This window comes from Schistocerca piceifrons, chromosome 8 (genome assembly GCF_021461385.2).
Source record: "Schistocerca piceifrons isolate TAMUIC-IGC-003096 chromosome 8, iqSchPice1.1, whole genome shotgun sequence".
NCBI lineage: Eukaryota > Metazoa > Arthropoda > Insecta > Orthoptera > Acrididae > Schistocerca > Schistocerca piceifrons.
In genome coordinates, this window is record NC_060145.1 from 290,953,392 (window position 1) to 290,967,690 (window position 14,299).

General features: G+C 39.0%; 1 protein-coding gene across 1 annotated transcript in view; it reads left to right on the forward strand.

Annotated features, from left to right (window-relative positions):
* Positions 1-14,299, forward strand: part of LOC124711611 (armadillo repeat-containing protein 2) — a 184,276-nt gene that overhangs the window by 14,701 nt on the left and 155,276 nt on the right. The window contains exons 2-4 of the mRNA XM_047241775.1: positions 7,001-7,324; positions 7,438-7,667; positions 12,565-12,818. Coding sequence (XP_047097731.1) covers positions 7,023-7,324; positions 7,438-7,667; positions 12,565-12,818 — 786 coding nt within the window. The 5' untranslated portion in view covers positions 7,001-7,022. The remainder of the gene's footprint in view (positions 1-7,000; positions 7,325-7,437; positions 7,668-12,564; positions 12,819-14,299) is intronic.

The following is a 14,299-nucleotide window of genomic DNA, read 5'->3' on the forward strand; positions in this document are numbered from 1 at the left end:
TCGAACTCGGGACCTTTGCCTTTCGCAGGCAAGTGCTCTACCAAGTACATCAAAATTCTCATTACTCTGGCATTCTAGTTTGTGATTAGTATCTACATTAATATCATTAAAAATTGTCTTCCAAAAGTTTTGAACAAAACATAAATGAGAAATCTAATGTTCCTTCTGTTCAATTTCATATACCTGTGCTACGTTATTAATGCTGTTATTATTGTCTAAATGTACATGTAAATTGGGGGTCCTGTGCTTGTTGTATTTTATCGCTCCAAAATTCTGGACCTTCATTGAGGCAGACCACCATTTTCCAAATAGTTGCCTCTGATTGTTTCTCCTATTATATTGTCCATGGGTATCCCCATTATTCCTGTTCTGCTGAGGTTCAAATTTTTCTCTCTGTTACCATGCTGACCCTGATTAAAGTTACCACAATCTCTGTTTCTGTAGTTGTTACCAATTTCATCTCTATCATTAGATCATTATGGTACATGTTTCTTTCTACTACCCTATCCAGCCAGTCTACATATCATAAATATTGTTCTAGACAATTGTTAGGTCTGTGTACTAAATCCCACTGTAACCTTTCTGGTAATCTCCATTTGAGTGCCTCAATCAAATTCATTTCATCAAATGGTCTGTTAAGGTGTTCTAATTTCTTAAGTTGATTCTTACAAAACTCTTTCAGTGTACCTACTGTTCATATTCCTATAATTTGGACTATTCAGAAATTCACTTTTAATTCTCCCTTGTTCAGCATCTGACCAAAATTTATTTAAAAACCTTTTCTCTAAACATTTGTATCTTTCCCACTGACTTAAATTTAGATGAACCCACAACAGAGCTTCACCTTCAATACATCTTTTAACAAATTTAATTTTTTGGTCATCTCTCATGCCTGACACAGAACTATGTCTACAGCAGTGTAGAAAATCCACTGGATGTAAATTGTCTGAGGGGAAACGTTTGATTGGAATGTTGGACCACACAGTACCGTTGTTTGAATAAAGATTTCTGTGAATACAATTTTTCTGAACTACTAAAATTATTTGATCTGAAACATTTACATTAGTTAGCATACTGTTTTCAACATATAAATTTTTTTGATCTAAACTACTAAAGTTTTGTTCCATTCTTTCTGCTATGGCTTTCTGCTTAACTCTAATGTCATCAACATTCGTCGCTTGTTGTTCAGATTAGGCCATGAACTCATTTTCCAAATCAATAAATTTATTTTCTACTACATGAACTTTGTTCATTCACGCTTTTTAATACCTCTGACAACCCATTTTTTAGTTCCAAAACCTGGTTACTAAGTTCGTCTATTTGGTATTGTACCCTGTCCATTTTATGTTTGTTTTCAGACTGTTCTGTTTTTATTTCTGTTAACTGATCATTGACTGCACTAAATTTGCTATTGTTATCTGTTTTTATTTCTGTTAACTGATCATTAACGGCACTAAATTTGCTACTGTATTGTTGTCTGTATTTATTTCTATTAACTGATCATTAACTGCACCCAATTTTGCCAAAATCAACTGCATAATATCGGTTTTCACTGTTTCTTTGGTTTCTACACTTTCACTTGGTTCAGACATATCTAGGCTGCATCCTACAGCTTTCACTTCATCACCACTACCCTCGTCTCTATTCATTTTGCTAGCAATCACATGAGTCCACCAAGAAAGACTAATTTCACAAATGGTTTGTACTTCTCTTTTCTGATGTCCTTCGTTGTAGTTGTCAACTCCCCTCTCAATTCATCTGGTCCATCATTGTTGACATCATATGAAAGTCTCGTCACTGTTGAAACAACTTTGTTGGGCAGTCCTCTGGACTTCTTTCTTCAGTTGATTGGAGTTTCCCTGTATATAAAAGCTGGAAATAAATCACTGTTTTTTCTTCTGCAACAGACAAATTTCATTATCAGTCAACAGATCCTGGACGATGCCACCACTTGTAATCTGACCCTCCCATACATCACCATTAAAGACACAACCCCTGCACAGATCTTGAAAACTTCAAGAGGAGTCAGATTACAAAAGAAGAACTTTTTACTTATCTTCATTATCATTGTTGTCGATGGCTCAAAGTCTTGTCAAGGAGTAGTTTCTTGCAGCTGAAAATTTCGATTGCTTAAGTTCGTGATAACAAAATAACTGTTGAAGAGTTGCCTGTTGCTATGAATATCTTTTTATTTGATCCCATTCTTCTAAATCACACTGACTTAACAATGTCCTATATCCAAAAAAAAAAAACAATGATTACATTGTTGTTGACAAGTTTAGCAAAATAAGTGCATTTCGATCAGAGACATGACCACCACTCCTTACATTCTGCAGTACTCACATTAGTCCAAAGAGTTTACAAAATGAAAGATGAATCATCGCTAAGATATATCATTATATCATAAATTAATCCAGAAATGAATTTAATAATTAGCATTAGATTGTGCAATTAATAATATGAATTTTAAGTATTCCAGAAATTTCATAATTTCAATTATTCTTAAAAGAAGAGTAATTTTAACTGTCAGTGCATATAAATTGTAACACATTAATTTCTTTTTTACACATTTTAGCCTGAAATATAGTACATCTTATAAAAAATCATATGAATTCTTTTAGTGAAACAGCTGAGATAATTTTAACATATGCAACAATCGATAGAATACGTGGTATCTGTTGTGTCTATAAAAAAAAAAGGTAATGTTACAGGGGGATGATTCATTACAGGTTCTTATGCTTGTTGTGTTTCCTCGCCCCAGAACTGTGGACCTTCATTGAGGTGAACAGCTATTTCCCGACTAGTTACTTCTATGATTGTTTCCTCTATTAAGATGCCCATGGTTATCCCCGTTATTCCTATCCTCATGATGCTCAAAATTTCTCTCTCTATTGACAGTTTGATCATGACAGACATCACCATTACTTCTGTTTCTGTAATTACTCTGATTTTGATTTCTGTCATTCCAAATACTATGGTACATACTTCTTTCTGTGGCCCCATATAGCCTGTCAACATATTGTAAAAATTGTTCGAGACAATTGCCAGGTTCATGTACTAAATCTCACTGCAACCTTTGTGGTAATCTCCTTTTAAGTGCATCAGTCAAGGTCATTTCATCAATTAGTTTGTCAAGATGTGTAAGTTGGTTCTAACAAAACTCTTTCAAAGTACCATCCCAGTTCCCATAATTAGGATCATTCAAAAATACACTTTTGATTCTCCCCTGTTCAGCTTCCAGCTAAAATTTATTTACAAAACTTTTCTTGAAACTTTGATATGTTCCTCACTGACTTAAAGTTAAATTTACCCATGATAGAGCTTCGTCTTCAAGACATCTTTTAACAAATTTAATTTTTTGATTGTCATTCATGTCTGATGCAAAACTGCCTCTACGGTGGTGCAGAAAATCCACAGAATGTAAATTGTCTGTTGGAAAACTTTTGATAGGAGTGTTGGACAATGCAATACCATTGTTTGCACACAGATTTTTGTGAATGCAAGTTTCCTAAACTGCTGAAATTTTTTGATCTAAAACAGTTACATTAGTTTGCATATTGTATTCAACATTTAAAATTTTTTGGTTTAATCTGGCGATATTTTGTTCCATTTTTTCTGCTATATCCTTCTGCTCAACTCTGATGTCATCAACATTCTTTGATTGTCCTGCTAACTTAACTACTAGGTCATTTTCCAAAACAATGAATTTATTTTCTAAAACATCAACTTTTTCATTCACACTTTTTAACCTCTCTGACTACCCATTTTTTAACTCTGAAACTTGATTACTGAGTCAACCTATCTGATCTTGAACTTTGTCTATTTTACTATTTGTTTCAGTTCTTATTTCAGTTAACTGGTCAATTACTGCACTAAATTTGCTATTGTTATCTGTCTTCATTTGCTCTAGTTTTGCCAAAATTAACTACAAAATCTCAGTCTTTACTGTTTGTTTACTGACTATGATTTCACGTGGCTCAGACATGTCCTGGCTGTATCTTACAGCTTTCACTTCTAGTTCACTCCTACCCTCATCCCTATTCATTTTGTTAACAAACACATAAGTCCTTAAACAAATTAACTTCACAAATAGTTTGTACTTATCTTTCCTTTCTGATGCCCATGGTTGTAGTTTTAAAGTCTTCTTTCACTTGATCCGGTCTGTCATTGTTGGTAGTACATCGTCACTGTTGATATGATTTGCTTTGTTGGGCAGCCCTTGGTCTTCTTTCTTTGTGTCATTGGAAATTCATAAATTGTAAATGCAATAAGGCACTTTCCTTTCTGCAACAGAAAAAACTTCATTATTACGCAACTGATCCTGGGCGAAACCACCACTTGTAACCCACCCCTCCTCCCTTCGTTGTTGCTACTGTCATTGATGGTAAAGTCATTCCAGAAATTTTGAGAGGAGTAATATTTACAATAAACTTTTTTCTTATCTTTTCTCTCATAGTTGGCTCCCGTTATTCATGTCTAGGGGTCTGAATCTAGCAGCTGAAATTTTTACTGTTTAGGTTCTCAAGTTCCAATTGAAGTAAATAAATTTGAAGAATGCCTGTGCAGATTTTTTTTAATGTTTATTTGCGTCACATTGTACTATATCACACTGTCTTTTGAATTTTCATATTAGCAAATCCATAATTACATTGTTCTTCCAAAATACAAAAACATGTCCGATCACATCAAAGGCATGCCCACTACTACCTCCTCACTCAGCTGTAATAACAGTATTCCAAAGGGTCCACAAACTTCCCTGACAACTGAATTTCTCTTAATTTATAAATGAATCTAGAAATTTTAAGTACAGATTGTACATATTGATTGTAACAACGAAAGTAAAGTAATTCAGTTTCTTAATTTTTAGCTTGAAATACAACACATTATGTTTATAATTTTATGAAATTCCTCAGATAAACTGTTGAGATAATACTGACCTGTCCAAAATTCGAAAATTACTTCTGGCATTGACTACTTCTGATGAGTAAAAGCAGTTGTAGAGGAGGTTGGCCCTTTACAGTCTCCAGAATTTATTTAAAATTCTCCTAATTTCTGTCACCATGTCTGATGAGTCATTCTAACTATGTACACTCATTTTGTTATGAATCTATGATCACTTGCTATCAGAAAGTGGTTTAGGACCACTAAATACTGTACATTACCTGAATTATAATTTGTCTCACTGCTATTGTGTGGGCTCCTTTTATTTTGGTAGCATTTCTAGCACAGAGCCAGCTGTGAAGCCACTTTTGAATGATTATACCAGGTGATTCAGAAAGCAAGAACAGATCGCAATTGTTTAACACAGGCACACTATAAAAGATAGAAACACATCGCACATGTCACTTGACAAAGAAAGGATCAAAATTTGTCACATCTGCGCTGTTATTCATTTGTAGCAACATGGTGACTATACTACAAGAGAAATCATTCTGTCTGTTGGAATTTGCGTACAGTCAATTCATTGTTCAAGTGCAGCGTGCAATCCACTCCCGATTCAGCAAGAAACCACCTCTGCACAAGCGGATTTATGACTGGCATACAGAATTCTTAGAAGTTGATTGCATAAGTAAAGGGAAGAACACTCATCAACCATGCACACATGATGAAAATGTTGAGCGTATCCAAGATGTGTTCACACATAGCTCTTGAAAGTCCACAAGGTAGGTAGACCAAGAACTTCATGATTCTCAAACAACAGTGTGGCATGTTCTGAAATGAGGCCTGTGCATGAAGCCTTACAAATTGCAGTTACTGCACCAGTTGTGTCCCAGTGACTGTAACTGATAGTATGAATTTTGCTGTGTTCATTGCCTTTGACCTCCCAGGTCACCAGACTTCACACCATACAATTTTTTCTGTGGGGTGGGGGGGAGGGTGCACAAAACACAGAGTCTTTGTACCACCTATAGCAGCTACTCTTTAAAAGCTGAGAAATTGAATTATTGAAGTTATCAGTTCAATAAACAGGAACCTATTGATTTGTATGTGGAATGATATTTCTCAAGCATTGCATGGTGCTTATGTTGACTGTATGATGTAGTGCCTGTGCAAAACATAAAACTTTGAGCCTTACTCTATCCAGTGAAATGCGCATTGTGTTACTATCTTTCATAGTTTGTCTCTAATAATAAATAATTTAAATCTGTTATTGCTTTTTGAAGCACCCTGTATAGTTCACCAATCAAACTGGACACTCTTGGGTTGCAGCCCAAACATACATCAAATCATGAAACCAGCCATGCTGGCTGTACATCACCACTCGGTGTTTTTCTTGAACAACAATTCAGTTCCTTAACTGACATCTCACAAACTTTATTGTATCATTCAGGTCTCCAGACCCATGATATACTAGCCTACAAAACATTTAACAAAACATATGAACAGTACTAAGGAACTAAACCTGGCCGACCTATGTTGCCAGCAGTCTTGGCTAGGTTGGATTGCACCTAAATCTCAGACCTTGAGATCAAAACAGTAAATTCATATGCCAATCACATGTCAGCATACACCTCATGTCTACAGTCAGTAATGTTACCTAACAGTCCTGATGTGACAAGTGTGATGCTTTTAGTTCAGAGTGTAACAGACTTTGTCTTGCCATGCTATTTGCATTGGGAATTGGTTAGCAGTTCACCCAAACTTGTCTCCACAAAATGATCCAGGAAGCTTATTATTCTATGGATACCAAAGCAGTGTTGTGTAAAAGTCTGGATTGGACAGTGGGATCTACTCTGTCAGATTCCCATGTTCCTGATTAAGATTCTATTAAGAGCTCTCCCACTAGTTTTTATCAGAGTCATATTTTGCAACTAGATTTGATACTCATCATCATCATCAGCCAAAGAAGATGTAATACTAAAATAAAATCCTTTCTTATTTCTGTTTTGAAACATTTTATTTATGTATTGCAGTGGTTTGATGTAATCAAAAAAATTTAATATGTGTTAGTAAATTTTCTGATATATCCTGTATCATATTTAGAAACAATTGTTTGCAGTGTTGAGACTGCCACAGCAACAATGGAGCTGAGCACCCAGTCACCACACCGCATTGTACACGGAATGAATGGTTCACCTAAAATGACTGTCCCTTTTTATGCACCACCACTGCATTGCAAGAAGACAAGTGCAGAAATTATTAATGAAGCACGTGCAGCTGTACTGAAGAATACTGGAGATGTTCTGAACAGTGCTGGTGGCCCAGGAGTGAGTTCTGTGAGACCAATTGACACCAAAAGGCCATTTACACCACGGGAGAGGCAACGAACTCTGTATGGTTCCTCTCCATTGAACAGTGCTCAGAGACCACCCAGTTCATTCAGGTGATGATAAAAGTATATTGATATTCTAGTGTGAATTTTGTATTACCAAAAAAATTAAAAATTAATAGAATTTTTAATGTAAAGTAATGTGAGTGTGCTATACATTTTTACAGTTTAGGTTATCTACAGTTCCAAGAATTGGAACCTGGAAGTAAGATCCCACCAAATGCTCGACGTCTGAATCCCATATCACTCAGTGCAGTAGCAACACCTGCAAATGAGATAGAAGATGCAGTACAGCCTCATAAAGTACCTTCTGGGGAAGGACTGAAGCGCATCAAATTACCTTCAATTAACATAAGCCGAAGGAAGCAGTTTAGGAATACTATATCACTTGACAATTGTGAGTTTACATAGTTTATTTTTGTTTCCTTATACAGTGAAATAGTAAAGTTAATGTATGTGTTTGTAGTTTTTGTTTAGTACCCACCTCTTAAAGCATTTGCATATGTAGAAAGTGACATGACTGTAGAGTGTTATAATTTACTTAAGTTGTCAATGAGATATAAAATAATCACAGAAGACCAGCTACAAATTATTCACTCAGTACTTCAAATATGAATTAACTGGCTATTGGTTATTAATGTGTTTGATTTTGACATCTGATTCATAATAACAATAAGAAGAAATAGAGGATGAGTAGGAGGGTGGGAACAGGAAATTCAGACCATCACTCAAGCAAGAAGAGATACCTTAATGCTAACTATTTATAATGTCATGGTATGAAAGATGCATGGATTACATGCAGAACTAATGAAATCTTTCAATACATTGGCAAATATCAAGCAGGACTCAAATCTCTAAATGCAGTACAAGCCTTAGAACTAAGTGTACAAACTGCACAGTCAAAAATACATCACTTGGTGCAAGGGTGGCAATCACAAAAGCTCACTTGGACCAAATAAACAAGGTAAAGCAAGAATTTAAAATACGGTGTTCATAGAAATGTTAACTGATTTAGAAAAGTGTAGTACAAAGTACAAGAACAAAGATAACACTAATGTTTTCTTCCTGACACATGGCATCTCTTTTCTGCTACTGTCTTCCCTATTTGGGGAGAAAATTTATTTACAGTAATTACTTTAAAACTGAGCCAAGATGAATGTCAGGAATTTTAAATTTGACTTGAGATTTATTTTCTTTCATAACTGAAAATGGCTGCTCCCATCAATAAGTACTGCCAAACATGGAAATTATTTCATGCACAAATTTTTGAGTATCTTCAGTATTGGAAGTCAGATATTTATAGAATTAAGGAACAATTCCAGCTTCACTAAATTTTGTCTTCAAATCTGAACCTCACTGGATCTCAGGTACCTCCATTGACATTTGATTAGTTGCTGGTATTGAGTCTATATTTATTGCATAAATTGAAGAGAACAAAGATAAATTGTTTTCCAAGATTTTAAAATTTGCAAATCTTCATTCAAATTCATTGCTGATGCTCAAGATTCCTTCTACATATGTTTTTTATGATGTCATATCACCTGAACTAGATTTGTTCATGTTGAAAGTTGGAAAATGTATTGAATCTTCATTTTGCAACTGCTTTTCCAATGAAACGAGTTTATATTTGTTAGCTCGATCACAAATGTTTGTGATGATCTGATCATTTCCTTGGAGTTTCTGATTGAAATCCTGTAAGAGTTTTGGTAACTCACACATGAAGGATAATCTTGTAACTATATTTTGCTTCATTAATTAATATTGGACAACTCTTTACTGACCAGCTACAGTTCCATAATTGGCGAAGAGTTCTCGGGCTTCCAGCCGGGTGGCGGTGTCTTCAAACAGCGACGTTTCGACGAGTGACATACTCATCATCTTCTGGCGAAGTGCCGAGACTTTGCGGATGACGGTCCCTTTATACCTGCGGTGTGCCCCCCACCACCTGGCCGCGGGAGGCTGGGTCCAGAGGAGCCGGCGGGCGAGGTGGAGGGGGAAGTGGGTGCGCCGTTCGTGTCTCCGTCAGAGCATTCTGATTGCGTCTTGTGAGCTCGACGGTTCTTGTTGCGTTCCTGGCGTATTGCGGCTAATGCTGGATTCCAGGCCGCGCTCAGTTGATAGCCTTCGTCCCTGTTCACAAGGTTCTCGTGGACCCGTATTTCTATTGATTCTTTAATGACGCTATCCCAATAGCTCCCGGCTCGGCATAGCACCCTGGTGTTTTCGAAGTCAAAGGTGTGGTTTTCTTTGATGCTATGTTCAGCTATAGCAGATTTCTCTATCTGTCCAAGTCGAACATGCCTGATGTGTTCCTCGCACCTTTTTGAGATGCAGCGCTGCGTTTGACCAATGTACTGCACACCACATTCGCAGGCAATGTTGTATATACCAGGTGTGTTTAGTCTGAGTGAGTCTTTAGCTAAGCCCAGCAGCTCAGACTAAACACACCTGGTATATACAACATTGCCTGCGAATGTGGTGTGCAGTACATTGGTCAAACGCAGCGCTGCATCTCAAAAAGGTGCGAGGAACACATCAGGCATGTTCGACTTGGACAGATAGAGAAATCTGCTATAGCTGAACATAGCATCAAAGAAAACCACACCTTTGACTTCGAAAACACCAGGGTGCTATGCCGAGCCGGGAGCTATTGGGATAGCGTCATTAAAGAATCAATAGAAATACGGGTCCACGAGAACCTTGTGAACAGGGACGAAGGCTATCAACTGAGCGCGGCCTGGAATCCAGCATTAGCCGCAATACGCCAGGAACGCAACAAGAACCGTCGAGCTCACAAGACGCAATCAGAATGCTCTGACGGAGACACGAACGGCGCACCCGCTTCCCCCTCCACCTCGCCCGCCGGCTCCTCTGGACCCAGCCTCCCGCGGCCAGGTGGTGGGGGGCACACTGCAGGTATAAAGGGACCGTCATCCGCAAAGTCTCGGCACTTCGCCAGAAGATGATGAGTATGTCACTCGTCGAAACGTCGCTGTTTGAAGACACCGCCACCCGGCTGGAAGCCCGAGAACTCTTCGCCAGCTGTATACACCGGGAACGCATACACTCACAGTTCCATAATTGTTTGAATGGTGCTGTTAGCACCAGTGCAAAACAGCATGAGATCAGTCATGAAGATTTCCAATTTGTACTGATACATGTCAATCAGACGTATGGAACCAAAGCAACAAAGTCATGAAAAAAGACTGTACTGACAAGGAAAATAGTGCGCTCTTCTGTTTTTCAGAGCTAGCACTGTTGGTCCATGGGCCCAATTGCTGCACATTCTGGTGGGAGGAGTCTGCAAAACACATGAGTGGAATCTCCTTTTGTACTCCCTAGGTCTGTCATGTGTCAGTTTCCTACTGAAATATTCACTTCTAGCCAGATTTTGAGCTCCTGTCGACATTTGCTAGAAATTTTTTTCCTGTTTTGATCCACACTACCTCCTCCCAGAATATGGAAAGCAAAGGTATGCGTTTTAGAGCCCATGTTTACTAGACATTTTTGCTTTGAATGATTGTTCCCAACATACCCATGAATAATGACCATTCCTAGTGGGGCACCCTGTATATGTTTCATATAAAATACACTCCTGGAAATTGAAATAAGAACACCGTGAATTCATTGTCCCAGGAAGGGGAAACTTTATTGACACATTCCTGGGGTCAGATACATCACATGATCACACTGACAGAACCACAGGCACATAGACACAGGCAACAGAGCATGCACAATGTCGGCACTAGTACAGTGTATATCCACCTTTCGCAGCAATGCAGGCTGCTATTCTCCCATGGAGACGATCATAGAGATGCTGGATGTAGTCCTGTGGAACGGCTTGCCATGCCATTTCCACCTGGCGCCTCAGTTGGACCAGCGTTCGTGCTGGACGTGCAGACCGCGTGAGACGACGCTTCATCCAGTCCCAAACATGCTCAATGGGGGACAGATCCGGAGATCTTGCTGGCCAGGGTAGTTGACTTACACCTTCTAGAGCACGTTGGGTGGCACGGGATACATGCGGACGTGCATCGTCCTGTTGGAACAGCAAGTTCCCTTGCCGGTCTAGGAATGGTAGAACGATGGGTTCGATGACGGTTTGGATGTACCGTGCACTATTCAGTGTCCCCTCGATGATCACCAGTGGTGTACGACCAGTGTAGGAGATCACTCCCCACACCATGATGCCGGGTGTTGGCCCTGTGTGCCTCGGTCGTATGCAGTCCTGATTGTGGCGCTCACCTGCACGGCGCCAAACACGCATACGACCATCATTGACACCAAGGCAGAAGCGACTCTCATCGCTGAAGACGACACGTCTCCATTCGTCCCTCCATTCACGCCTGTCGCGACACCACTGGAGGCGGGCTGCACGATGTTGGGGCTTGAGCGGAAGACGGCCTAGCGGTGTGCGGGACCGTAGCCCAGCTTCATGGAGACGGTTGTGAATGGTCCTCGCCGATACCCCAGGAGCAACAGTGTCCCTAATTTGCTGGGAAGTGGCGGAGCGGTCCCCTACGGCACTGCGTAGGATCCTACGGTCTTGGCGTGCATCCGTGCGTCGCTGCGGTCCAGTCCCAGGTCGACGGGCACGTGCACCTTCCGCCGACCACTGGCGACAACATCGATGTACTGTGGAGACCTCACGCCCCACGTGTTGAGCAATTCGGCGGTACATCCACCCGGCCTCCCGCATGCCCACTATACGCCCTCGCTCAAAGTCCGTCAACTGCACATACGGTTCACGTCCACGCTGTTGCGGCATGCTACCAGTGTTAAAGACTGCGATGGAGCTCCGTATGCCACGGCAAACTGGCTGACACTGACGGCGGCGGTGCACAAATGCTGCGCAGCTAGCGCCATTCGACGGCCAACACCGCGGTTCCTGGTGTGTCCACTGTGCCGTGTGTGTGATCATTGCTTGTACAGCCCTCTCGCAGTGTCCGGAGCAAGTATGGTGGGTCTGACACACCGGTGTCAATGTGTTCTTTTTTCCATTTCCAGGAGTGTATATAATTCTTCACCATGTCACAGTTAAATACAATATTGGACTTGGATATGATTCACCATTCATGCCAACAAAGAGGTTTACAGTGTAATTTGGTCAAAAGTCATCTACTGCAATTAAAGTTACATTCCTTGAATATTAATAGTGGTCATATATTGGTTTCACAAGTTCTTTCTGTTGCTATATTGAGTGATATTTTGCCATAACATGAGATTGTAGACTGCAGTTAGAATTAGTTATTTGAAATCATCAGTATCAGTAAATTCTTATCATTTTTAAACAGTACCTGAGGAGTTAGAAGTAGAAGATTCCTCTGAAGCAGAGTCAATCCCTGAGCGGAAAGTACGTAGCAGCCCTGTACAACGTGTAAGACCACCACAGGACCAACAGTCATCTGACTCCCCCGCTGTTGCATCACCATTGCCAAGTAAACGAACTCTGCCAGATGACACTGTGAAAGTTCAAGCTACTGTGGATACATGGCATGATGTTGGTAGCAAGAAACCAAAACGTTCTGATGACGAGATTACTGACAAGGTAAGAATTGTAATTTCAGTCACTAAAGTACATTACTGAACCATAACATTGAAGCCATTGCTTAAGTTACAACAGAAATAGAAAGAACATAATGTAACAAAACACTATTTTAAAAAGCTACATACTATAATATAATGGAGAAGAAACTGTGTTAACAAAAGAAATGAGATTTGAACAGACTGACAACAGCATAAAAATATTAGCACTGGACCCGTGTTCCACAGTGTGTAAGGGATGGCTTTTTGGGAGACAAGAAAAGTAGCCTCAATTAACAATCTCAGGTTTCTTCTTCCAGAATTAGAAAGAAAGTAAGAGAGAGACAAGGCATCCATGCTTGATGAGAGAAGCAATACAATAGTTACTGATACAGATGAAGGGGAACCATCAAACAAACAAGAATAGAACAAAACCATCTGACTCCATTTTTTGGTGTTCTCTGTTAATAAAGGTTATATTCGATCTGTCCTACCATTTGTCAATTATTGCACACTTCTTTGTTTCTTTTTCCAGCTCCTGTGAGATTGTGAAGCATTGCTCATGTTTAAGGTCCCACGAGTCATTCATTGTTCATGTTTCATAGACATCATTATGAATGAGAACCTCCAGGAATGTGGGACAAGTCAAGGTATACATTGATGAAAAGGAAGACACAGATTGAAACTAATTTTGTGTGTACTTTATTAACAATAAACTATCACTACACTGCTATTTGTGCCAAGATGGGCTACATTTAACATTGTACAGTCATCATTAAAACCCCCATAAAAAACTACCAGTTCCTGATTTACATTATATGATGCTGTTTATTTTTGTGCTGATAGTTAAATATTCACACGATGACAATGCTGTTACTAAAGAATGACAATTATCTGGCATTATAGTGTCAGAGACTTGTTTGCAGTGAGAATTTCTACGTACAAATCTTTGAGCTAACCTTTGAAAAGAGTGGCAGACTTTGTATGTACAAAGTGACGAACTATCGAAGGTCATTTAGGTTCAATGAAGGTCATATAGGAAAATGTGTTCTTCGTTCTAGTAGGGATTAACTAGGAATAGAGGACAGATACAGCAAAATACATTGTTAGATAAAAATTTGAAGGAGCATAAGGGGTCACCTATCATCACCAATAACTGTGATCTTAAAGGTAATTATCGAAGGTCATTTGAAGGTTGAGTTATGTTTCATGGAAATCCCTATTTGTGACTCAGATTTGGAAAGAGCGAAGATAGATTTGAATTTTAAGCTTTAATTAACATGGTTTATTAGCTAAAATAAATGCTTCACAACACATAAATGGTATTTTGACATTTGAAGACAAAAAACATAGATCATTGATATACAGGTTATTGAGTGAATCATCTTGCCTCTCATTCCTTAGTAAGCTTCATCCAATTTGTATCTAAGATTTATTTTGCTGTGTGCTTTCTTTATTCCGAGTTAATCCCTACTAGATCTAAATATACATTAGCTGATTTGGCCT